The following is a 27,736-nucleotide window of genomic DNA, read 5'->3' on the forward strand; positions in this document are numbered from 1 at the left end:
TTATGTTCATAATATTTCATAAAGACTCGGAGAAACTCAGTGCAAAATAACTTTATTATCTTCTTTTCTGTAAAATCTGTCGCTGGACATCAAGTCTGATTACTACGAAGAAAAAAAAACATTTTAAAACCTAATAAAATTTATCTGCATAATGATTTACATAAATGTATAGATCATCTTTAATCCTGAGTCGGTGTGTGATTTTAAATTTTTGCTCGTTTTAATCTTTAAACCTTATGATTTTAGAAATTAGGAATCATGAATAATATGAAGTCAGACACGGAAGAGAAGCAGAGCAGGTGCAGAAACCTCTCTGATCCGACAATAAACACGAGCTGAACCGCAGCTTCGGGGCCGAATCGGGCTTTTCTTCTTTTCTTTTTTTTTTAATTTTTCCCACATAATGATTTAAAAGGTCTTTCCAAGCTTCTGGGCTGTTTTTTGTTTTCGGAGTAAACTCAGTAAAGCTCAGGATGGTTAAAACAGAATGAGCATATTCCTAATTGTTGCCTGTGAAGTGTGTGACTTTGTTATTAACGGAAGTTTTTTTTCCTCCCGATTTTTTCGGATATTTTTGTTCGTCGTCTTATTTACATCAAAGAAACGCATGTAAACTCATGCAAGCAAACTTCAAAAGATGATTTTGTTCTGTAATATATACTTTTATATAATCTTTATATAAATTTGACCTCAGATGCACTAGAGGTTAATGTGTAATAAATGTATGGTTCAGTGTAATATTTTGTTCGTAATGTGTTTAATCTCGTGCAAAAAATAAATAAATAAATAAAAATAATAATATTAATAAATAAATAAATAAATAAATCTTATAATTATTATTTTGAGTAGAATATTTCCGAAATGAACTCTGACCTGATGAGGGTCTGTCCGAGTATCTGGTGCAGTAAACCCAGGCTGGCCACAGCATCGGCTGGTTATTGGGCGAGTTTGCGCATTGATCCGCGCCGCTTTCCGCCCCGGGCTTCGAGCCGCTGACGGCGGGGTTTGATGCTCCTTCCCCCGTCCCCGGTGATCCTGCTCGCTCTGTGTCGGTCCCCGCCTCTGAAGGACACCGGTTCTCTCTCCCGGACGCGTTGATGTCGCTGCGCTCTGTGGCGTTGACTGCGGCGGCGCTTTCTTTCCTGCGTCCGAAGTCCGGGCGCAAAATGTTGTCGATGTAGAAGTTGGTGATCCGGTGCAGGTTTCCGGGAGGCTCGAGCAGAGGCAGGATGGCTCGGTTGGATTCATCTCCTGCATCTCTGCTGCTCTGATCTTTCTCTTCCATCCTGAAACTCTCCTTAACCCCTTTCTCTCCCGCACGCAGGCGAGCGCTCCCGACTTCCAGGGTTTTGTTTTTGTTTTTGATTTGTTTTTTTTTTTTTGTTTAAATAATTTCCTCTTCTGTATATGTATATATATATATTTTTCTTCAGTTCAAAAAAAAAAAAAAAAAAAAGTGAACGACAGTAAAATGAGAGACAGAAAAAAAAATCTTTTTTCTGGATATTAAATGCCACCCGAGCGCTTCTTGTGCGCACAAAGAAAAAACATAATTATAGATTTTAATTCCACAACGAGCTCCAAGAAGTAGTTCTTAATAATATTGCAGGAATGTTATTATTAAGCCAAAGAGATGCTGCTAATAAGAGCAGGAGTAATAATAGTAATAATAAGGCCGCTGTAGGAGCCGGTGCTGTAGTCGCGCCTCAGTGAGCAAATAACGGCTAAATAAAGAGCTGCCAACTGGCTCTCAAATACTTTCACTACGGATTTTTTTTTGTTCTTATTTTTAATACGAGACTCCCGTGTGACGTCGCACTCCCGTATCCTAGACACGTGCCTCCTACCAATAAGGAGACGCCATTTGTGTCACGTGTGCCGGTGACTCCGCTAAGTGACAGCAGCTCAGCCTCGCCTAGTTTCCATCATTTAAAGCTACAGGAACCTAAAGCCATGAATTAAATTAGCATACACTACAGGCTCGCGCTGCGTTCAGGTGATTAGCACGAGACTTCTAATAATAAAGAGAAATTAGCTAAGCGAATCCTCGCGCTCACTCATTAGCAATGTTATACCATAATATAGCATTAGTCATATATTGGTCATTTATCTATAATCCTATAAATAATACATCATCATACATATGCAAGCAACATATTCATATACTGGTGACAAGTCAAAGGTTAATTGTCATATTTGTCACGTGTCATAACATATTGACCATATGATAAATGGTTCATCAACTAGGTTTAATATATTCAAAGCTAAATCAGTGATCTAATCTAGACTCAGGGTTAGCATATTTATCATATAGTCTATGATGTCATAATATAATGATCAGATTTTGGCCAATATGTCACATATTGGTCATGTAAAGCTGAATATATTGGCCATATGTCATTACACGTGATCCATATAACACACTGGTCATATAGAGGGCGTTATAACGCTTTGGTCATATCACTAATAACTCCTTATGTAGATGACTAATATGTGTTATATGTAACATTTGTCATATAACTTATTGGTCATAAGTATAGAGCTTGATATCTATCTATCTATCTATCTATCTATCTATCTATCTATCTATCTATCTTTATCCATGATATTAAATGTGATCCATACAACATATAAGGCATTATAAAGTCCTTATAAAGTCCTTAGTACAGTATAAATGTCGTAACACATTAGTAATAAAACGTATTGGTTATAGATGTTATTCCACATTGCTCCATGCATATTGATCATAACATAAATGTAATATAACTTATTGGTCGTGTATAACTTAATATGTTAGTCATATAGCATGACATGTGAGCTATATTACCATAGTGGTCATATAGAGCATATAGTGCGTTATATGTCACAGTTCATTAGGGGATAAAATGCAGTGATCATATAGTTTATTTCACACCGGTGTGTACGTATTGGTCATATCAGTCATATGTGCCACCTAAATTATTTATTATTTATCATATATAGCTTAATATATGTTGTACGTCATTACATGTGAGCCATATTAACACATTGGTTATGTATAAAGTGTTATAAAGTCATATGTAATATTACTAATGTGTTATGACACGTGAACAAGACTTGAACACGATTCGTATATAGTTTCTGGGTCATATGTCATATTTGTCATATAACATATAGATCACGTGTAAAGTGTTATAAAGTCCTGGCTACATGTCATAACACATTAGCGATCGTTTATTATATGTTATTACATATTGGTCCATACAGCATGATCATATAACATATTAGTCATATATTAGTCAAATATCATAACATATTAGTCATATAATTTATTGCTCGTATATAGCTTAACATATTACTCATATGTCATTATATAAAACACATTAGTTGTGTATGTTATTACACGCCAGTGTGTACATTTTGATCATATAATATATTTGTCCTATGATGTATTGGACTAACAGAGGTTATTGATCACGGATAAGCTTGTGCGTTAGGAAGTCTTGGTCATATGTTATAACACATCAGTGATAAAATGCATTGGTTATGTATGTTCTTACACACTGGTGTAAACATTTTGACTGTATATACCGGTCATATGTCATTACATGTGATCTATACTAAGGCACTGGTCAGGCTTTAGAGGCTATAGAGCGTTATAAGGGCTTGGCCTTATGTCATAACATATTAATGATAAAAAACTTACACACACACACACACACACACACACACACATGGTCCATACATTATGGTCATATACCATATTGGTCATATGGTGTAACATATTATTAGTTGTATATTAGTTGTATATAGCTTAATATGGCATGACATGTGAGCCATATTAACATATTGGTGCATTTTAGATAGATAGATAGATAGATAGATAGATAGATAGATAGATAGATAGATAGATAGATAGATAGACTTTATTGATCCCATGAGGGAAATTCTTGTGTTACAGCAGCATGGTCAGTAGCAAGATACAACACATACACACTCAAAATATAAAATATAAAATACAATAAGTGAAATTAAATGTAGTAGTGCAGATGTGGAACACAGCTGTAGATTTAACCAGATTTCCATCAGTATTTCCATCAGTACACTTGTGAAACCTGGCAGTGAATAATGAACATGAAGAACCTTGAGAATGTAGAATATAATCACAGCTTTCTAAATGATATCTTATGCAAGCTTTTAAAGCCTTGGTTAAATGTCATGGAGTAACATATTTATGGTGTAAAATATTGGTGATATAACTGGTAATGTCTGTTATGACACAGTTCTGTTATAACCTAATGGTCATGACACACTGGTAATATATAATGAATTGATCTTACGTCATGTCACACTGGTCCTTCACACCATATCATCTCATAGCCTGTTGGTCATAATAAACATATTATACATGCAGTAACACACCTAACACACTCCGGTTATAAACCCTCATTATTAACGAGCCGGAGTGACTCCTGAGGTCTTCTAAAGCTTAAGTTATGAAATCCACGTTGCTGTTTTATTTATTTCACTTCAGCAGTTTTAAAAGGTGTATGAAGAGCCGTCACACTCCAGCGCAGAGTAATGCGGGGTTGAGCGGCCTGCACGCTGCTGGTGGCGCTTTAAAAGAAACCAGTGATGCGCACCAACAGCGGCCAAATGAAACCCACACACACACACACACACACACACACACACACCATGCATGATGAGAAATACACAGCCTACAAAATGCACAAGCAGCAAAAAAAAGTGCACACTGCTGAATTAGCAGCTCCACCGCTTGCTGGAACTTCCTCCTGGGTTCCTCTCCTCCTCTGATTGCGCGCGCTGGTTTTGCGACCTGTGCATTTTGGCAAATAAATTTCTGATTCTGACAATCTGACAGGATCTGAGAGAGAAATTCAACACCGCTGGTGTTAGCTCAACACTACAAGACTTAACACTTTAATTAGCTTGTATAGCAAAGTGTCGTGAACTGTAATGAGAAAGGACGCAGCCGAGAATGATTCATTATTAAAATAAAAGGCGCGAGCTAATCCCCGGCCGCAGCCATTCATTACAAATGCATCGTGTAAAATGTAATAAAGTGGTCATGTATCATGGTTATATACTGGTCATATATCATACGTCATGGTTATACAGTGCTCATGTACATCCTGGTTATAAAGCTATAGCATATTAACCAATTTACAGTAACTTAATGCAGATTCATGCTGAGATTAAACCCCCATTTTAATCTGAGTCACACAGGATGTGTTAATGTTCCTATGCAGCTGATTGACAATGAAAACTTCTACACACATGATGGAGCTGCGAGTGTGTGACCTTCAGCAGGACTCTGGAGGAAGTGACACAAGCTGTTTAGAAATCCCTTCTGTCTAAATGCACTGAAACTGCTCTGAAATGTGGCCTGCTGTAGCTTGAGATGTTCACAAACGAGACATTTTAATTAATAAAAACCTTTTAAACAGTCTTTAAGGAGCAGCAGAAGTTTCCACCTGAACTTCCACTTCTCACTTTCTAATATCAGTGTAACAGAAAACGGAAAATTCTAAGCATAAAGGGTTAAATCAAGTTTTACAGCTCAGTGTTCAATAAGTAGTCAAATAATCTGTCTACTTTTAGAAAACACAAACACACACATGGAGTAAAATTGTAACCTTTTTGTGTTTATTGTTTGTTGGGAATCAAAATAAACAATTAAAAGAAAGAAATCAAAATAAAATCCATTTTCACCTCAAATTAATTTCCAAAAGAGGAAAGCACATTCTGAGTCCTGATGAGAGACTTTATCTGCTAATAAATACATCTGCATGTCCTTTTCGCTCTTTTTTGCATTTTCTTTTTGTTCTCTAATTAATAATGTAAATCTTTTCTGTGCCTGTATTTCTCTGAAAATAAGAATCACAGAGTCCAAAAGACAAAAAAAAGCCTAAAATAATTATATAATGGAGTGTATTGAGCAGCCATTATTATTATTATTATTATTATTATTATTATTATATTCTACATTTAGAATTTTGATGACTTTTTACAGATTTTTTTTTTAAACACGTTTCTGCGAGATGCACATTGTTTATATTATAATCATAATCTGGTTGCGTTCACATTGCTGATAATCCTGATTATTATTATAACTGAGCATGTAATCATATCACTGCAGATTTTAAAGCAAGTGTCTGTTTAGAAAAGGTTTTAATTTTCCTCATTAATGTTTCCCTCACAGCCATAACACGGCTTGTTGTAGAAACTTTAAACTCTGTCGCGGTAATTAGATCCACTCTCTTTAATCCGAGAGAAATTCTTCAGGATTAACACTTTACCACCTGCACTATAATCACACACCATAATGCACACTATTATACACCAACACACACCATAACACACACCATATAAACTCTGTATTATCGGTGCATTAACAATAAGATGAATACTAACGTCACTTTGCGACTTTTCACTCTCATTTTGTTTTTTTTGTTTTTTTTTTGTTTTTTTCTTCTTGTTGCTTTTAGGCTTTTTATGCCTTAATGTAAGCCTCATGAAGAGGCTTTTTAATCTCACATCAAGCTCAGTTCACTCGGTAAAAATCTGAACATGGTCATAAGTTTGTGGTTTTAATTTTAAAAATGTGGCCCGAAAAAAAAAAAAAAAAAAAAAAAAAAACTTGGACAGAAATTCACAGCAACCGAAGAACAAAAGCAAACTCAAATCTGCGTTTAAGAAAAGAAAGAAAGAAAAAAAAGAAGTGAAAGCCGGGTTTAATTTGTGTTTTCCTCTCGGAGTAAAGAAGGGATTTGGGCTTTTTTTTAGCAGCTCGCAGATCACAGAGCTCAGACTGCGACTCCATTCAGAGGCTCTCATATCGGGGTCACACTGCATCACCCCGACTTCCTGTTGGGCTTTAGCACACACACACACACACACACACACACTCGGAAATGTACGGCATATATATCATACATTTTATATATTATATATAGAAATTTCTAATAACCCCGCCTTTACCTCATCACAGCCTTTACATTTCCGATTAGTTCGTGTTCTTGAGTAAATTTGTGTTATATGAGTTTAATCTTTTTAAAAGTGCGTGTTTTTCACAGAGATCATGTGATCATTAGGACCAGTCTGTCCAAACATCTGCATCTGACCCGCCTTTAAAGCATAAAGTCATAAAAGCTGCTGATTTCTCTTTAATAAGTCTAACTTTAATATGAATTTCCTTATAAAAATCATTTCATTACAAGGTGCAGAGTCGGTCTGTGGATCAGCAACAGGTCACGTGTTTTATTTTATCTTCCATCTTTTTTAAAAAAAGTTTAATTATAGTAAAAATTGCCTAAAACAGAACCGCAGCCAGATGTTCCAGCTGCTGAGCAATAAGTGAGCGTGGAGATGTTTTTTTTTTTTTTTTCCATCTGTATCTTTTAGACAGATTTGTGTTTAATAGCATGAGTGTGTGTTAAGTGTAATTACGCTTGTAGGTTTGTAAGAATTCGTACGTAAATGACAAACAGAGTCAGGGTGAGGGGCGGGGTCAGATTCTCTCTCTCTCTCTCTCTCTCTCTCTCTCTCTCTCTCTCTGTTTAGATCATCCTCTTTTTCTAAAATAATGATTAGAACCCATTAGAGCTGCTTGAACCAACAGAACAGAGCAGAAAATCATTTTCAGGACCTCAGACTGAAATTCTCTGAAGGTGTCTGCAGCCTTTGCATTCTCTTCATACATGATATAAAGTTCTCTTTAAGTTCTACACTTTTTTTTGTCACTTGTTAAGAGTAAGATCAGAGGATGTAATGTTTTCAGCTGTGTTTGTGCAAACTAGCCTGACGTAATCGGACAGTGGTGCTGGCCCCGCCCCCTGAGCTGCATTAGTTCCTGTTGGTACCCAACCTGATCATGTGACTGGAACTGGAACCATTGGTACTGGAATCAGTGATCGATGTGTAAAGCGCAGTTCCACTGATTTTGTGCTAAAAAAAAAAGTTTTTAAGTACTTTGTGCAAATGTGGCGGATTCAAACATGTCATAAAATAAAATAAATAAAATAAAATAAATAAATAAATAAATGAATAAATACACCACTACTACTACGACTACTACTACTACTATTAATAATAATAATAATAATAATAATAATAATAATAATAATAATAATGTTCACACCAATAACAAGAAAATGAAAAAATCTTCTTTAGCCTTCTGAAATATTCTACAATATTCTAAACAGTGGGACTTTAAATCTGTGTCATATTTTGTGTTTGTATAAACAATATGTTTAGCAATGTTTTAATTGTGTGGCCTAAAATCATTTGTTCAACCTTCTGTTATTTTAAAATTGCTTTATAATTTAAAAAAGGAGTGTTTTAAAAACATGATTGTAGCTACAGTATAATATCTGCAATAAAAATGATTTGACTTTAAATTCACTGAAACTCAGACAGGAAGTTAAACACAAGGCCTGAGCAGTATGTGATCTGAGCAACACGAGATTACAGAAGATAAACACGACGATATAAAATGTCAGAATGTTGTAAATTATTATAGATTATAGATCAGATTATAGCCGCCATTTTGAGCGCACGTGACTCCATATTATAATTAGACTCTAATTATATCTTAAAGAGTTACTGGTCAAGATGCAGGTTTTAAATAAATGTGTGTGTGTGTGTGTGTGTGTGTGTGTGTGTGTAGTCTGTAGAGCATGAAAGCAGAAAAAAAGGCAGAGTGTGAAGGAAAGCAGGAATGAAAGCTTTTCTCCTTGTTGTTTAGGGAAAGTTTTTTTTTTTGCTTTTGTGTGTCCGAGGTCAGGCATCAGCGCCTCACACACACACACACACACACACACACAATACACACACACACACACACACACACACACACACACACACACACACACACACACACAATACACACGGTAACGCTCAGTGATCACAGAAAATGGAAAATCCCGCTCCGTCAAAAGAGTTTCTTCTCCTTTCTTTTCTTTTTCTTTCACCTTCTCAATCATTCAAGGTTAAAGTCAAAGAACATGGTGACACAACATCCGCTCATGTCCTCACTTCCTGTAGCGACTGATGATGCATTTACATTTACATTTATATTTATTTATTTCCCAGTTCAGCAGAAGCTAGTGAGATATCTGCAGAAAGAAAAGAGAGAGACACCAGAGCAATGAAAGCAGGAAACAGTGCGAGAAAACGTTATCTGGAGCTTCTTTAAAGATCACGTGACTGGATTGTTATTTCACCATTTATTTCGTCTTCTCGCATCATAAATATTCACATTACAAGAACATCATTTTTCCCCAGATCCTGACGTCACTTTCTACCTTTTCTCCTTAACAGACTACTTCCGGTTTGAGGACGTCACCTGCTTTCTCAGGTATCAGGTATTAAATCTATAATCTCTGCAGCTTCATGCTCTCAGGAGGAAATGTGAAGGTTATAAATCACTTTTTTAGTCTGAAACTAACACAGAATTGTAAAAGAATCTTCCACTTTCAAACTAAAACGGATTGTTTCACGGAATCATGATGAATAATATTTTTCTAGCAGCTTTTTTTAAAAAAAGTGTCAGTTCCACCAGAGAGTCCAGGATCCTTCACTGACCTGTGAACTATTTCTCTATTTTTATTATTATTATTCTTTATTATTCTTTATTATTCTTTATTATCCGAAATATAATCACAAAAATTCACACAAACTTCACATCTAATCACGATGCACACGAGAAATTTAGACTTTTAGACATTTCACATGTTATATTTAAACTTCTGAAGGCGTTTTTATTTCTATTATTTATTTTTTTACATGCTTTCTATACACATGAATCATTTGTTTGTTTGTTTGTTTGTTTGTACACATAATTCATTCATTGTCACGTGTATGTATATGTAACGCGTTCACGTGTTTGTATGTTCACGTGACTTTTTTTTTTCTCATTTGTTGTTTACACGTCGTCCTCAGACAGGTCGTTTATGTTCATAAATATACCACGTGATTTTATTTTCACGTGATTTTTGTTTCACAAGATTCGTTTATTTTCACGTGTAGTACAGTGTAGTGTTTTGAGATGTTTTTTTTTTCACATGAATACTTTCTTTTTCACGTGATGTCACTTTATTATTATTATTATTACTATTATTTTTATTATTATTATTATTATTATTATTATTATTATTATTATTATTATTATTATTAAGTTTGCTGCAATGTCAGAATGAGGCACAGAGACGAATCAGAGCTCACGAGTTCATGTTTAGAGGAAGTGTTTGTGTGTGTGTGTGTGTGTGTGTGTGTGAGTGTGTGTGTGTGTGTGTGTGTGTGTGTGTGTGCATGACTTTTGGCTTCAGCATCAGTCCGACATCTTTATTAATGCAGTGGAGATGAATATGGAGCTGAGCTTCATGGCGCAGAGGAAGTGGCCTGTCTCCTCCGCTTTTTGTTCCGCGATAATGAGCGAGCCAGATGCTGGAGTGTGAAAGAGGAGTGTGTGTGTGTGTGTGTGTGTGTGTGTGTGAGGAGGAGGGACATCACACCACATCACTCCTGTCCTTCATCTACACCATCAACACGTCAGGGAGTAAAACCTCTTCACCACCACATCACACCTCATCAGTAAGTTTTTTTTTTTTCAAAAACAAAATATTTTCCTTTTCTTTTCTTTACACTTTTCCTTTTTTTCCTCTTTAACCATTAACATCATTCTGTTCGCCTCGAAATGATCTAAATTTATTACTTCAACTGGAATGTGCTTGACTGAGTTTCTCTAACATGAAATAGTTTTTTTTTTTTTTTTACTTTATCTTCATATTTATGAATCATGATCTGTTTATTTTACACACAGAAAATAACGCTAAGTGCTGAAATATCAACTCACACCAACTGCTTTTTACAGAAACTAAACAAATCTGTGAGGTCACTGTGTTAGCTACATGACTCAGACCTGATCTCACACACACACACACACACACACACACACACACCTGCATGCGCGAGCTTTCCCAGGTATTACAAGCTCATTTTCTTTGTGTGTGTGTGTGTTTTTTTTTACTCTTTCTAAAAAACACACAGATATGTGATAGATTCGAGGTTGTATTCGAGTTTGGATGATTTTATTTCAGATTTTAATTCAGATTTTATTTTCTCTGAGTCTGTATGATCCATAAACCATCGCAGACTAGCGAGCAGGACACACCGGATGTCTCTGTCTGTCTCTCTGTCTGTCTGTCTGTCTGTCTGTCTGTCTGTCTGTCTGTCTGTCTGTCTTCTGCCCCGTAAACATGAATTTATTCACCTCATAAACTTACATCTGAATGAGTTGAAAAAGTCTTAAAAATTCTTGCTTCTTTCCTTTTTCCTTTCCTGCTCTCTAAACCACGTCAGACTGATCAGTTCTCACATCACAATACATTTTATTCCGATTTTTATTGCAATTATAAAACTTCCAACATTAAAAAATGTAGCACTTTATTTACGAAAATGTATGAAGAGGTGTAACCTCAGATACAATTCAGTTTAAATACATTTAAAGAAACAGATCTGTGAAAGTTAAAAGCTTTTTTTTTCTGCACTGAAACCTTAATTAATACATTTTAATTAAAAAGGTCATTTATTAACCAAAGCAAATTCATCACCTCTGATTTTCCAAAATTGTTTAAAACTAAATACAAACTAAATCACTCGTTTTATTTTCCACTATAGAATATAATCTTAGAAAAAGCCTCATAAACCTCCCAAAATTATTCAGTTAAAAAAAGATCAAATTTCACTCCGTCTTTTTATCTAATTAATCTCTCTATTGCTTTATTTACTGCTAATAGAAATAAAGCAATATTTATTTCTACTCATTTATTTTACTCTATATGAAATGCTGTTTTTAAAATATATATTATAAAGATTTACTTATTTATTTAAAATAGGATGTCATTATTATTATTATTATTATTATTATTATTATTATTATTATTAGTGTAGAAGCGTCACTGGTTTCTGTTTTCTTGTTTGTTTGTTTGTTTGTTTATTCACTGAGAGTTCACTTTTTGTGTACACTGATTTGTTTTATCCCCATTTTTGCTCTTAATATTTATTTATTTATTTTAAATGTGTTGTTTATGAAAGGGTTTATTTTTTTTTTATTTTGTAAGAATTTCACAAACCCTGCCAAATATATATATAAAAAAAAAAAAAGAAGAAGAAGAAGCCGTGAACAGTTAGAGACAGAAGGAGAAATGCTGCCGTTATAAACGCGACCTCACGCGCGTGTACACACAGGTAAGAGTGAACAGGTGTGCGCTTTTTTTAATTGGCTGTCGCACGATGACGTCACAAGCCGGGCGTTCTTTAACGTCGAGTTTTAACTGAAAACTAAAAGGAAGAGAGAGAGAGAGAGAGAGAGACTGTGTGAGAAAAAAACAGAGAGAGAGAGACAAAGACAGGGAGAAAGAGAGAGAGACAGAGAGAGAGAGAGAGAGAAACAGTGTGAGAAAAACAGAGAGAGAGAGAGAGAGAGAGAGAGACAGAAAGAAAGACAGGGAGACAGAGAGAGAGAGAGAGAGAGAGAGAGAGAGAGAGAGAGAGAGAGAAACAGTGTGAGAAAAACAGAGAGAGAGAGAAAGAAAGACAGGGAGACAGAGAGAGAGAGAGAGAGAGAGAGAGAGAGAGAGAAACAGTGTGAGAAAAACAGAGAGAGAGAGAAAGAAAGACAGGGAGACAGAGAGAGAGAGAGAGAGAGAGAGAGAGAGAAACAGTGTGAGAAAAACAGAGAGAGAGAGAAAGAAAGACAGGGAGACAGAGAGAGAGAGAGAGAGAGAGAAACAGTGTGAGAAAAACAGAGAGAGAGAGAAAGAAAGACAGGGAGACAGAGAGAGAGAGAGAGAGAGAGAGAGAGAAACAGTGTGAGAAAAACAGAGAGAGAGAGAAAGAAAGACAGGGAGACAGAGAGAGAGAGAGAGAGAGAGAGAGAGAGAAACAGTGTGAGAAAAACAGAGAGAGAGAGAAAGAAAGACAGGGAGACAGAGAGAGAGAGAGAGAGAGAGAGAGAGAGAAACAGTGTGAGAAAAACAGAGAGAGAGAGAAAGAAAGACAGGGAGACAGAGAGAGAGAGAGAGAGAGAGAGAGAGAGAGAAACAGTGTGAGAAAAACAGAGAGAGAGAGAAAGAAAGACAGGGAGACAGAGAGAGAGAGAGAGAGAGAGAGAGAGAGAGAAACAGTGTGAGAAAAACAGAGAGAGAGAGAAAGAAAGACAGGGAGACAGAGAGAGAGAGAGAGAGAGAGAGAGAGAGAGAGAAACAGTGTGAGAAAAACAGAGAGAGAGAGAAAGAAAGACAGAGAGAGAGACAGACAGACAGAAAGACAGGGAGAGAGAGAGAAAATCAGCTTGCTGTGAGTGAGGTCATTTAATAAAGCCAGGCCAAGAACACACACACACACACACACACACACACCTTCCTTCGTGCAGCAGGATCAGTCTGTGTGTCTCAGCACACACCGGGTTTCACGCTTCTCTCCTCCTGCGCTGGAATTTTCTTCATTTAAAGAGAGAGAAATTAATAGAACTGTTGCTGAGTTTCAGCGCGCGCTCACGGCCGCAAACCCACGTCACACGTCAGCGCGTGTAAAGGTCAGGGCGAAGGCGGGGCTCGCGCTCCTCCCGGCGTCTCGGGGGAGTTTATCTCCCAAATCAAACACCTTCCTACCAATTAAACTCTTTAAACTCTTTAATCTGAGTGCATTTCATTTTATTCTCTTCTGTTTTCAGTAAAAACCTGCTGTCACCCCTGCAAACTCATAACTTTATTTTCATTTTTAATCATTATTTTTAATCAAGTCCAGTGTCACACCTGCAAACTCTCATCACAACTTTTTATTTTATTAAATTCTAATTATTTTATTTTATTTTTTAATCAAGTCCAGTGTCACACCTGCAAACTCTCATTACAACTTTTTATTTTATTAAATTCTAATTATTTTATTTATTTATTTTTTAATCAAGCTCAGTGTCACACCTGCAAACTTGTAAGCAACTTTCACTTTAATTTAATTTTTATCTTTTATTGTTATTTTTAATCAAGCCCAGATACAAACTCTTGTCTATCTATCTATCTATCTATCTATCTATCTATCTATCTATTTTATTTTATTTTATTTTATTGACCCAGGTGTCACAACTGCAAACTTGTAACTAACCTTTTATTTATTTATTTATTTATTTATTTATTTTACTTTTATTTAAACTTTATTTTAAAGTTCTTGCACACTTGTAGGATGATGATGATGATGATGATGATGATGATGATGTTTGCTTTCTAAATGAAATGGAATTACAGATTAAAACCCTTTTGACTTTTAAATCAGTTTTCTAATTAATATAAAAATACACTTTCACTCTGAAGGAGTTCAACTACAGCTTCTAAGATGAATCTTTGTCCACACACACACCCACACACCCACACACACACACACACACACACACACACACACACACACACATGGAGCTCATTTAAGCTTTAATGTTTAAAGTGTGTGTTCGGTGTCACTTAAATCCGGATGCATTTAAATTGGATTTTAAAGCTGAGATTAAAATGAGTCATTAGCGCTCAGATATAAAATAATCCCGAGTTCCGCTTCGCTGATTTTCTTATTTCTTCACTGTGACAGTATCACTCTGTCTTCATGACCATGTGTGTGTGTGTGTGTGTGTGTGTGTGTGTGTGTGTGTGTGTGTGTGTGTTCAGAAGGAAAGTTTAAAAAGTCAGACAGGTTTGTTTAACGTAGTCCAACTTCTAATATTAATATTAATAATCTTATTATTATTTTAAAAAACCGTGATTTGCTCAGTGTGAATATTTGCACTGGACAAACTGAAGTGATGGATTTAGGAGGAAAAATATCTGTAGTAATATCTCACGCTTTCTCTGAAAAAGGACTAAAGTCTACCTTTCCTCGTTATGGGGTGGAACTCTTACTTACTGCCCCTTTAATGTGTGTTTTCCACCCGGAAATGTGGATCTACTGCACCTTTAAAAGCGATTTAGAGAACATAACTGTAATGAGCTTTTTACAATTCATTCATGTTTATTTTTTACAAATACCCCAACATACACCCAGATACCCCAACACACACCCAGATACCCCAACACACACCCAGATACCCCAACATAACCACCCAGATACCCCAACACACACCCAGATACCCCAACACACACCCAGATACCCCAACATAACCACCCAGATACCCCAACACACACCCAGATACCCCAACACACACCCAGATACCCCAACATAACCACCCAGATACCCCAACATAACCACCCAGATACCCCAACATACACCCAGATACCCCAACACACACCCAGATACCCCAACACACACCCAGATACCCCAACATACACCCAGATACCCCAACACACACCCAGATACCCCAACACACACCCAGATACCCCAACATAACCACCCAGATACCCCAACATAACCACCCAGATACCCCAACATACACCCAGATACCCCAACACACACCCAGATACCCCAACACACACCCAGATACCCCAACATACACCCAGATACCCCAACACACACCCAGATACCCCAAACCCACACCCAGATACCCCAACACACACCCAGATACCCCAACACACACCCAGATACCCCAACATAACCACCCAGATACCCCAACACACACCCAGATACCCCAACACACACCCAGATACCCCAACATAACCACCCAGATACCCCAATATAACCACCCAGATACCCCAACATACACCCAGATACCCCTACATACACCCAGATACCCCAACATACACCCAGATACCCCAACACACACCCAGATACCCCAACACACACCCAGATACCCCAACATACACCCAGATACCCCAACACACACCCAGATACCCCAATATAACCACCCAGATACCCCAACACACACCCAGATACCCCTACATACACCCAGATACCCCAACACACACCCAGATACCCCTACATACACCCAGATACCCCAACACACACCCAGATACCCCAACACACACCCAGATACCCCAATATAACCACCCAGATACCCCAACATACACCCAGATACCCCTACATACACCCAGATACCCCAACACACACCCAGATACCCCAACACACACCCAAAAAAACCCAACACACACCCAGATACCCCAACACACACCCAGATACCCCAACACACACCCAAAAAACCCAACACACACCCAGATACCCCAACATACACCCAGATACCAGATACCCCAACACACACCCAGATACCCCAACATAACCACCCAGATACCCCAATATAACCACCCAGATACCCCAACACACACCCAGATACCCCTACATACACCCAGATACCCCAACACACACCCAGATACCCCAACACACACCCAGATACCCCAACATAACCACCCAGATACCCCAACACACACCCAGATACCCCAACATACACCCAGATACCCCAGCATAACCACCCAAAAAACCCAAACACACACCCAGATACCCCAACACACACCCAAAAAACCCCAACACACACCCAGATACCCCAACACACACCCAAAAAACCCAACACACACCCAGATACCCCAACATACACCCAGATACCCCAACACACACCCAGATACCCCAACATACACCCAGATACCCCAACACTCACCCAAAAAACCCCAACACACACCCAGATACCCCAACATAACCACCCAGATACCCCAACACACACCCAGATACCCCTACATACACCCAGATACCCCAACATAACCACCCAGATACCCCAACACACACCCAGATACCCCAACATACACCCAGATACCCCTACATACACCCAGATACCCCAACATACACCCAGATACCCCAACACTCACCCAGATACCCCAAAACACACCCAGATACCCCAACATAACCACCCAGATACCCCAACACACACCCAGATACCCCAACATACACCCAGATACCCCAACATAACCACCCAGATACCCCAACATACACCCAGATACCCCAACACACACCCAGATACCCCAACACACACCCAAAAAACCCCAACACACACCCAGATACCCCAACACACACCCAAAAAACCCCAACACACACCCAGATACCCCAACACACACCCAAAAAAACCCAACACACACCCAGATACCCCAACACACACCCAGATACCCCAACACACACCCAAAAAACCCAACACACACCCAGATACCCCAACATACACCCAGATACCCCAACACACACCCAGATACCCCAACATACACCCAGATACCCCAACACTCACCCAAAAAACCCCAACACACACCCAGATACCCCAACACACACCCAGATACCCCAACACACACCCAGATAAAATATGGATGAAGCAGTTGATATGCAGTACAGAAAACCTTTAAAAAAATTAAAACTCATTTTTCAAGTAGTGTTTTTTTTAAAGCTCGTAATAAACACGGTGAATATCTTCCTCAGTGAGAGGAGATTAAACACTTATCTGTTCTGCTTAACTTTTATTTTTATTCAGTTTTATCTTTCTTATCTATTGCACCGTATTCTATGACTTAATGTGACTTATGACTTTACTCTATTTACTTAATTTCATTTTACTGTTTTCATGTTTTATATTTTATTCTTATTTTATTTTTTTGTTCTTATTTGTTTTAAATTTTATTCTTATTTTATTTTGTACCTACTGATGATTGCTTTTATATATTTTTTATTATTTTTCTGATTGTTTTTTTTTTTATTATTATTATTTTTACATTTTATTCATTCTTCATTGTCTGTAAAGCACCTTGTAAATTATTCTTAGGCTGTTACTGGCAGTTTAAATATAAATGTAAATATAAATATAAATAAAAATATAAATTTTTTTTTTAGATTTTAGATTTTAGACGTATCAGTATAAATATTTTCTGTTTTTCTTGGGTTTTCCTGTAGTGATGTTCAAAAAGCAGCACTTGATTAGTTTTAAACTCTATTTGGAACAAAACCTGTCAGACACTGAAGCCTTAAAAGCAAATAAAAATTCAAAATCAGTAGAAAAATCAGTCAGTCAGTCAGTCAGTCAGTGTGTGTCTCTCTGTCTCTCTGTCTCTCTGTCCTTCACCTGAAGTGTGTGTGTGTGTGTGTGTGTGTGTGTGTGTGATGTGTGTGTGTTTGTGTTGCTGCACTAAACTAAAGGTGATGGTGTTACAGAGCTCTCTGTAGTTCTGTTTCTCTCAGAGTTTACTCCCACAAATACAGAAAAAAATTAACATAATTACAAAGAAAAAAATTCAGCAGCATATTAAGATTATTAACAATTGCATCTTTGACATATACAATTTTTTCATCTTATTAGATTATTCTCCATTTCACATGTGATTAGTGTGATTACGCAAAAAAAAGCAACCTCATGTGAACAATATGTACATATGCAAAAATAAATGAACATGTGGATAAAAACTTGTGAAAAATAAAAGCCCTTGCGCTGTACTCTACACAAAATGTGTCTAAAAACTACACGTGATTATTTACACGTGGCTTCATGTGATTTTCTTTTTACTTACAGATTCAGGAATGTTTAATTAAGTAACATTGAAGAAATCCTGAATCAAATAGACTAGAGACGGCACCGATCCAATACGATCCAGTACCCAGGATCAGTACCGGGTCGATACCAGCACAAAATGGTGGATCAGATATCGGATCCTGTAACAATGGCGAAGGTTAGAATTGGATTTGGAAGATTTTGGAACTGCAAATGTTTACATATAAAGAGACGACTGGTTTTTTTTTTTTTTCTTTTGTTAGGAATGATTTTATTGTATTTATACTTTATTACATTTATTATATTTACAATGTAAGTGAATTTTGTGTGAAAGAGTGTAACTGAAAAAAAAACATTTTTAAAGCTTAGCAGTTTTGAAAGAAAACAATATCAGATGGGTTTCATTATCGGCTGATACTCGGGGTATCAGTATCGTAAGAGAGAAAGTGGTATCGTGATATTATCTTTATATTCTACACTCCAATCTAGAACTTTTAAGGGTTCTTCATTTGTCCATCGGTACGAGAACCCTTAAAGGCTCCATGTAAAACAGAGTGATGCCCTATCAGAACGGGATCCAAACTTTACAAAGAACCCTTAAAGAACCTCTTTTTCTAAGAGTAAATAACATTCTGTCTTTAAATAACCCTACATATTTGAAGCATTTCAGGGTTAAATATTATTAAAATCAAACTAAAATCACGCCGAACGCAGAACGTCTCAGTTTGTCCTCCAGGCTGGAATCTCAGAGATTTGTCACTTATTTGAATGAAACAAGCCCCAGTTATATGGCATATCAGTTTTTTGTCAGTGATTTGAATGACACCGGTCTCGGTTATTTGGAGTAGCAGTCTCGTTAGGCGGCCTGTTTTGAATGACACAGGGAGCAGCCGGGGGTTCAGCAGTGCACGACGGAAAGAAATCCAGCCTTTTCTTCTCCTCGCTTACAGCTGTGAGAGTCGCAGAGGGGCCGTGGTGAGACGAAGAGGCCTAGCGAGCCTCGGGCCTAACCCACTTCATAAAGGCTCAGCAGAGCTGAACGGCCCGCTTTCCACCGGCCGCTCATGAGCACCGAGGCCCTTAAGCTCCTTAAGCAGCCTTTCAGACGGGGATTTAGGTAATGGCCCAAACGCAACCTGATACTTTACTCGCACAATAACAGAAATATAGGATTCACTTACATCATGCTGCTTGTTATGACCTGAATAATCCCAGTTTTTCATTTACTCAGTGTGGCCATCAGTGTGTGGCGTATAGACCTGTGATTTCCCTTAAGTAGCTGTAACGTTAGATAGATCATAAACCTCACAACTTCTTCTTTTCTACTCAGTTAAATCATAAAGCAGATTGAGATGTGAGATAAAGACCTCGTTAGGACTAAAAATGATCAAAATATGTAAATAATCTTTCATTTATCAAGTCCAATCCATGTCTCAGATGCACATGCTACCTGAATAATGAGGTTTTGCTTCTCTTCTGATCTTTAGCTTTCATTCCTACATTCAGATTTATCTCAGTTACTGTTGTTTAAACACGTTTCATCCTCATCATCATCTTACATCACCACATTTTTATAAACTCAGTCAGGTCATATATAATTTAAGTTATTATATCTACTATTAAGTTCTACTAGTTCATATATTCATATTCATATATATATATATATATATACATATATACCCTATTTGACTTAAATGACTTTAATCTGAACTTCAACAACTCAAAAATGTCAACTTATGTTAACTCAAATCTAAACATAATAATAATAATAATAATAATAATAATAATAATAATAATAATAATAATAAAGTGTCAGGCTTCAGTGATTAGCAAAAATATTATTGTGCACATTTACATAATGAGGTTCATATTAGAATATTTTAGTAGTCAAATAGTTGAATTATGTTCATAAATTAAATCTGTACTTGGGGGTGTATGGGTTAATGTTTTTTTATGGTTAAAGGGGTGCCAATTTTTTTTGAACCCCTGGTGTATTGTGTGTAAGATACATTTATGAGATAACCAGCTTAAGGTCAATAAACTTCTCAGAGTTTAAACAAGCTAAACATTAAATTTCCATCAGGTATCAGATTTGCTTTTGCTGCACTATGATTTATAATAATGTGGTTTAACGCATATATTACAGACTACTTTATAACCTTTCCTGTTTTTTTAACCATTTTTTAATGAATGTGTGTGTGTGTGTGTGTGTGTGTGTGGCATCTAGAGATGTGATATAAGTGTTAGATTAGATATTTATAGGCTAAAGGTGAATAATCTTGTCATCTTTAATGCCCCATTTGTTCATTAAAGCAAGTAAATGTCTGACTTTTGACTTGTCCTCATCTTTAAATCTCAGAAATACAGATGTTTGAGATTTTTTTAAAGATTTTCACCCCAGTTTGTTTCCCCTAACAATCTCCTTTTGTTTTTTTTCTCTCTTTCACATGACTGAACAGGTGCAGAGATGATCCTCCTTCAGCGTCCACACCTGCGATCTGAACCCACACTGTTACTCTGAGCTTCATCTTATAAAACTACATCTGTAAACGTAAGATCTGATCTCATGTTTAAGTCTCAGGAATATAAACTAGTCAAATATTGAGTGTTCTCTCATTTTCTCTCTCTCTCTCTCTCTCTCTCTCTCTCTCTCTCTCTCTCTCCTCGAATTGATTTCTGCACACGGATTTACCAAATGAACGTGGTTTAAACCCTGTGGCTGATCGTCCTTGGCTTTTAATCTCTCTTTTATTTTTGATGAACTTCCCCTGATGAGATAAAGGAGTGTGAATTAAAGAGAAAGTGTGTAGTAAAGAGAGAGTGTATTAAAAACTAACACTAATTAAGTGTTTAGGGTCTAAAATGAGTGACAGCTGAATTTCACGAAACAACAGGCAAACATGAAACCTTTCATTTATGAAAGTCACGTCATTTAAACCACCATCACAGACCTTCTGTTTCTGAGTTTCTGAGATTTGGCTAAAATCCATTTGATTCAAGTGATCAGTCGAATCGGCTAATAAATATAGTAGCTTTAAAAAAATGATTTCCAGATTCTTCACCCCTGTAATATAATAAAATATTCACAGACCCCCTGGTTCTGCTTCACATTTAAGCCCTTTGCAGTCTGTTCACCTGTTTTTCCATCTGTGCCTCTTCTTTTTCTTTATTCCACGTGATTTGTCCTTCGCTTTTTGGTAAGACTGTGTCTGACCATGTCACAGTAACTCCTAGACTTGTTCCTGCTGTTAAAGCATTCTCCCTTTAAGTAAAAAGATGCACATCTGGGTGTGAATAACGTCTTTCTGAGCCAGACAACATCGCAACCTTATTTTATTTTTATTTATAAAATCAAGTTTCAAACTAGTCAAGTCTGTCTCATCATCAGTGCAGATCATCTGGAGGGAGTGAAAGAAAGCACTCATCTTGCATTTGCGTTCATGTTTAAAGTTGCATTTCATTTTAAAAATTGTTTAGAAAGGTTTTAAAATAATAACCAGGAAGTGATGTCATAACTATAAGTCCATTACACTGACTTCACTTTGAGAGAAGGGGTTAGAGCTGAGTATTAAGTAAATAACGTTGCAGTTTGCAAAATAAATATAATACATTCATGGTTTTCAACTTAAATGTGTATTATTTTTTATTTTTAAAGATCTTTTTTGCTTTTGCTTCACTCTGATTAATCAAATTTATGTGATTTATCCAAACAGACAAGCAAAAGAGTTTTTTTTATTGAGTCACACCTTATTATAAAAGTGTGTGTGACTTACAGTGATGTAAGAATATGTTGATGAGAGATAAGTTTAGGGGTTTATAGTCTAAAAAATGTTTATATTGAATTCGTTTCCATGTTCTGAATGAGGAAAGCTAATAAAGTGGCAACTCGGTGTTTCTAAATGATCTTCATATTAGGAAAATATGGACGTTTTGTTTATTTTCTTCTGTTCAAATGTCTATTATTCTCTGAAATTAAAGTGTTTGATCTGATAATCTTGTGCACATGGTGTGTGTGTGTGTGTGTGTGTATAAGATGAGACGCTGTCCCTCTGTCCCTCTTTTATGTAGGTTAACTGCACTAATACCTTCCTCGCAGCCGTCTATCACTTCTCCGCTTGTCACATTGAGAGTATGTTGTTCTCAGGAATGACTGCCCTAATTAAAAAAGTTGCCCCGTTTCTTTTTCCTTTTTTTTTTTTTTTATCATAATAATCTCCTGATTAGGTCCCAACGTAAGCACTACTGTAAATCAACCCAAAGGCCATTTTTTCCCCGTTTTTTTGTACGTTGGAGGACGTGCTGCTCCACCAGGTCATATTTTGGTTTTCAATTAACGTGCTTTTATTAAAGTATAATTGTCCTAATGATATGCTCTCCATTTCTTTAGGGACTAAGTCTTTTAATTTAATTTTCCAAAAGCCGTTGAACTTGAAGGCCTCGTGGTACTGAGAAATGAATTTTACATTATTTTATTTCCTGAAGAGAAAATCTAAAAAAGAATTTAAAAAAATAGTAGAAATAAGAAAGGTAGGTATGTGATTTATGTGTGATTTATGTGTGATTTTATTTGAGACAAATGTGTGTGAAATGTGGTGTTTTTAATTCAGAAAAAGTGTTTTTTGACAAAAAAAAAGGTAATATATCAACAAAACATATCATTACACATTTGTGGGTGTGTCTTTGAGTCCATATATGGACATGTTTAAATGGGAAGTCATTAGCATATTCAGATATAAATATATGAACAAAAAAATTGATTTGCAAAAATATAAATATGTGTCTGTTCCATAACCAATGCTCATTAGCTGTCTAGTATAGAGTAACTTATGAAAACTAGAAAAAAACTACAACTTTATATTCATAATGCGGTAACACAAATGTTATAAAACTTTATAAATATAATATAAACTATAAACTGTTGATAACGTAATAAATTGCTCGACTCATAATGTCATGAGGTCTTAAATGATATACATTTGTAATTCCTTACTACATTATGTGCAGAAATGGAATCACATTATTGAATAAGGATGTTATTACATTATTAGCAGTTTATTACTCCACAATGTGCCTATTAAGGGGCGTGTCTTTAAGTCTCTAAATGGGCTCAAAGACACGCCCACTGCTTTGCAGATCACAGACAGACCCTCCTCGGTCTCTCACAATACTACTCAGCTCATGAATTATTCCCATTCTGGTTGTGAAATAATATAAATTGTGAAAAAACACACAGGAAGTGACATCATAACTGTATTTCCAATTCATTTAAAAAAAAAACTGAGAGATTTAAGGATGTTGTTTATTATATGCACGGGATTCTTTTTTAATTAAAGGAGCGATTTGTAATGAAGCTCTCTGCTGACTTGAGACGTGAATCACAATCAGAGTAAAAACATTACCAGGCCTTCACTTTTCCCCAAACTCACCTCACCTTCAATATTTAACCTACATGAGCTTTGTGAGTTTCTTTTTAAAGAAGAGAAGCTCTCACTCTGTAGTGAATTGAAAGGGGCGGAGCTAATTTCTGGGCCAAGAAAATGTAAACAAAAGCCTGAGATGAAGAGAATATCCAAATCTGTTACATCTCAATACTGTAAATAATTTTAATTTTTACGTTTTTGACTTTTTAAGGATAATTGCAGGTCTAGGAACACTTTAAAAAAATGACCAACTGCACCTTTAATGGATTTAAAATAGCAATAAATTATTTCCAAAGAAGGTTTATGTCTCATTAACCTTGCTTCCCATCCGTGTAAATGTTTAAAGTCATGCAGGATTTGTTCTGTTTCAGATCATGTGCAGTTTCCAAGTCCTGGTTGTAGGACACAGTTGGACTGTCGAGACCTTTCTGGAAGTTCAGCGTCCCGCTGCTCTGTCTACATCTGAACAACAAAAGGTGGAAGAAGAGGGCCTCATCAACACCTCGAGCGGCGCCATAATTAACCGACTCCTGAGGTGGATGATAACAGGCTCATGATCTCCGCAGGTAAGCCAGTGGAGCAACGCTATGCGCTCGGCTCTGCTTTCACGCTGTGTGTTATGAGCGCAGCTTCCTCTCAGGAGGCCATCTTGGCTCGGAAAGTTGGCGCAACTCCCAGAAATCTCAGCGTGAAAGGTTAACTGTGGGGGTGTCTGAATCTGAAATTGAGTGCTACCCGCTGCAGAGTAATTCACAGATCACACCATTCTCCTTCTCTCTGTGTGTGTGTGTGTGTGAAAGTTTTCAGACACGGCTAGTTGGCTTTATGATCTGTAACTTTGACCTTTAGATGACCAGCATCCTGTGATTTGTCAGAATTTACCTCATCGACTGCAGGATTGATGCATGAACATGTATTTTAATGCATACTGATAAGTCTGGGACGTATAATAATCACGTTTTATGGAAAATTTCTCATTCATGTCCACCATCTTTTCAGAGTTTACGCTGCCTTCAAGTCAGAAATATCATAATTATGAGGTGAGCGCAGTTGAATGACACGACAATGCCATAATTACGACTCAGGAACTCGTTTCTGTCTATGAACAAGTTCGGGGGCGTGTCAATAACGAGAAGTCATGGCGGCTGCTCACATGAACATGACGCTTACAGCAGGAGGTAAGATTTACGTGCAAAATTTTCCTGTTAAATTAAATGTCTTGCTCATGTTACCCAAAAACTGTTTTTCTCAGTGTACATTTTTTTGTCATGTCAACCAAAACCACTTGAGGACGCACTACATCATAATCACAACCTCCAAACTCGTACACACGAACTTCTGCGAAGGACTTGAAGGCAGACTGATTCAGAAGCCACGCCCACTCCGTGTGTCACGGGATTGAATAATTGGACTGAATCCAGTGCTTAAATCCCAAACAAAATTAATGAAGCCTGTGTAGGGGACTTTGAAAGAGAGAACACTCACGGGAGACGCTTGTAGAGTTAATTACTTTAAAATGATGGTGTTTTTGCTCTTAATGAAAAATTGGTGCCGCAATCAGTGAGTTTATTTATAAACACAGACAAAGCTCTCATTCACATTACATTTATTAATAATAAACAATAATAGTTATCTTTAGGAAGCCAACGCTGGCACTGGAGACTCCTTCTCTTTGGAAGTGTTAAATAAAAGTCTCCACACACAAATAAAATGTTGTTAATTTTGTTTATGTGGAGCGTCCGCTGTACACGTCCCTGTGAATGAGCTGTTACTATAGAAACGATAACTTATTAAAAAGAGCGCATTAATATAAACCTGTGATTTGCAGCTGCACTACTGTCAGAGCTGCTGTTATAGGAAATGAATCAACACCTTCTGACCAATCAGAAGCCAGAACTCAACAACGCTTTGATAAAGCTTTTTTTGTTTTTTTGGTTGTCTGTGTGTTTTTATTTTTCTCGCCTGCCAACCCAAATTGTACACATTCATCACTATGTAAATTTATGTGCATATTATAATCCACCATACTAACATGATATTTAATAAACATGTCATTTAACTCCAGACTTTTACACTTCATCTGTAAACATGGAAATTAGAGCGATCAGTAATTCTAATCCTCATGTTGGCATTCGTTGTATTTATACTTTAGACATCTGTGCAATGTTTTATCCGTTCGTTTAATCTGATCTGTAGAGATGACAGGAACGGTGATAATCGTTTGACATCAGTGTAGCAGGTCACATATTACAGGATTCGTGATTAATTAACGTACAGCAGATCTGTGATGTGATGTGTTACTTTGCATCATGCTGAACATGACATATTCGATTCATTTGTCCTGATATTAGCCATGCTAACACACAGAGGGCAGGAGGTTGTGAGGTCAAATCCCAGCACTGCCAAAGAGGAGCACCCGCAAGAAAAAAGGAGTTTTCAGGGGTTCGCTGGATAACTTAGTGTTCTTAGCTTCCAAAAAGGATCGTACTTTAAACCCTTTCTGATAGAAAAACACTCTGTTGTAAAGTGTTTCTCTAGAAAGCGAAGAACCTTTCAGGGTTCTACATTTTCTAAGAGTGTACGTTAAAGAGCTAGTCCACATAAAGGGCCTGGTTTTTTAAGGAAGAAAACTGGAACACTCAGAGATCAAATCATTAATAATTTAATCCAGAAAAAGCATTAAATATAAATATTCAATTTAAAATATGCATCTGAATGAAATTAATCAACATCAGTGCAAGTGAAGGACAACGATTTGTTCTCATTAATATTTAGTGTGTTAATGCTGAGACACTGTTTATGTGTATTATTAATGTGTACTATTCTACACTGCTGTAATTATCACAGTAAGCTTTATTTTATTTACTGAATGCGTATTTCTCTCGTCATGTTGCAGTAAAGAGAGAAACGGACAGCAGTGGAGAAGATGGACAAGGACAGAGGGACAGATTAGCTGAAGGTTACTGAGAGCGCAGAACAGCAGGATGGACACGCAGTGAGACAACTGGAACTATGCCAACCTCTTTCTCTCTCTCTCTCTCTCTCTTTCTCTCTCTCTCTCTCTCTCTGCTTGTCTCTCTTTCTTTGTCTCTCAATCTGTGTGTCTTTCTCAGACACTGAATTGGCAGCCACTTAGAGACAGGGAGAGAGTCAGAGAGAATCAGAGAGAGACAGAAAGACAGAGAAAGAGAAGAGACAGACAGACAGTTAGAAAAGAGAGAGAGAGAGAGAGAGAGAGACTGACATACAGAGAGTCAGATAGAAAACGAGAGAATCAGACAGAGACAGAATGACAGAGAAAGAGGAGAACCAGAGAAAGATAGACAGACATACAGATAGAAACAGAGAGATAGAGAGTGAGAGAGAGAGAATTCACTTTAAAAAAAAAAGTATTGCATCAAAATTGGATAATTAAGGGCTCTTATTTTCCAAAAAAAAAAAAAGGTTCTACTTGGAACCCTTTATGTTAGAGAACCACTTTGTAGGGTTCCACCAGATGAGCAAAGAACCTCTGGACTGTAATTGACTGTGATAAATAATGAAACTGTACAATGTGTATAATGTTCAACATCACTCAGTATCATGCCATTCCTCACATTCCTGAAGGGTGCCAATAATTCTGCACTATGCTTTTGATTATTGTAAATAAAAATCTGCTTCATTTTGCTTTTAATAATTACAAGACTTTAATAAATACAAGACTTTTGGCACAATACAGGAAATATGCAGCATTTGTATATAATGTGTATATAATGTGTATATAATGTGTATATGATGTATATATAATGTGTATATGATGTATATATAATGTGTATATGATGCATGTATGATGCAT

At 36.8% G+C, this 27,736-nt stretch overlaps 1 protein-coding gene and 1 long non-coding RNA gene across 2 annotated transcripts in view; one reads left to right on the top strand and one right to left on the bottom strand.

Moving 5' to 3' along the window:
- The window catches only part of en2b (engrailed homeobox 2b), an 8,047-nt gene extending 5,940 nt beyond the window's left edge, over positions 1–2,107 (bottom strand). The window contains exon 1 of the mRNA XM_026941300.3: positions 874–2,107. Coding sequence (XP_026797101.1) covers positions 874–1,285 — 412 coding nt within the window. The 5' untranslated portion in view covers positions 1,286–2,107. The remainder of the gene's footprint in view (positions 1–873) is intronic.
- Positions 2,108–10,198: 8,091 nt separating this feature from the next.
- LOC117599954 (uncharacterized) lies at positions 10,199–27,549 on the top strand. The gene is made up of 5 exons (XR_004580295.2): positions 10,199–10,596; positions 20,941–21,032; positions 24,273–24,467; positions 24,901–25,079; positions 26,798–27,549. It is a non-coding gene; the product is annotated as an uncharacterized LOC117599954 (long non-coding RNA).
- Positions 27,550–27,736: the final 187 nt, after the last annotated feature.

Source organism: Pangasianodon hypophthalmus, chromosome 21, assembly GCF_027358585.1.
Source record: "Pangasianodon hypophthalmus isolate fPanHyp1 chromosome 21, fPanHyp1.pri, whole genome shotgun sequence".
NCBI classification, from domain to species: domain Eukaryota; kingdom Metazoa; phylum Chordata; class Actinopteri; order Siluriformes; family Pangasiidae; genus Pangasianodon; species Pangasianodon hypophthalmus.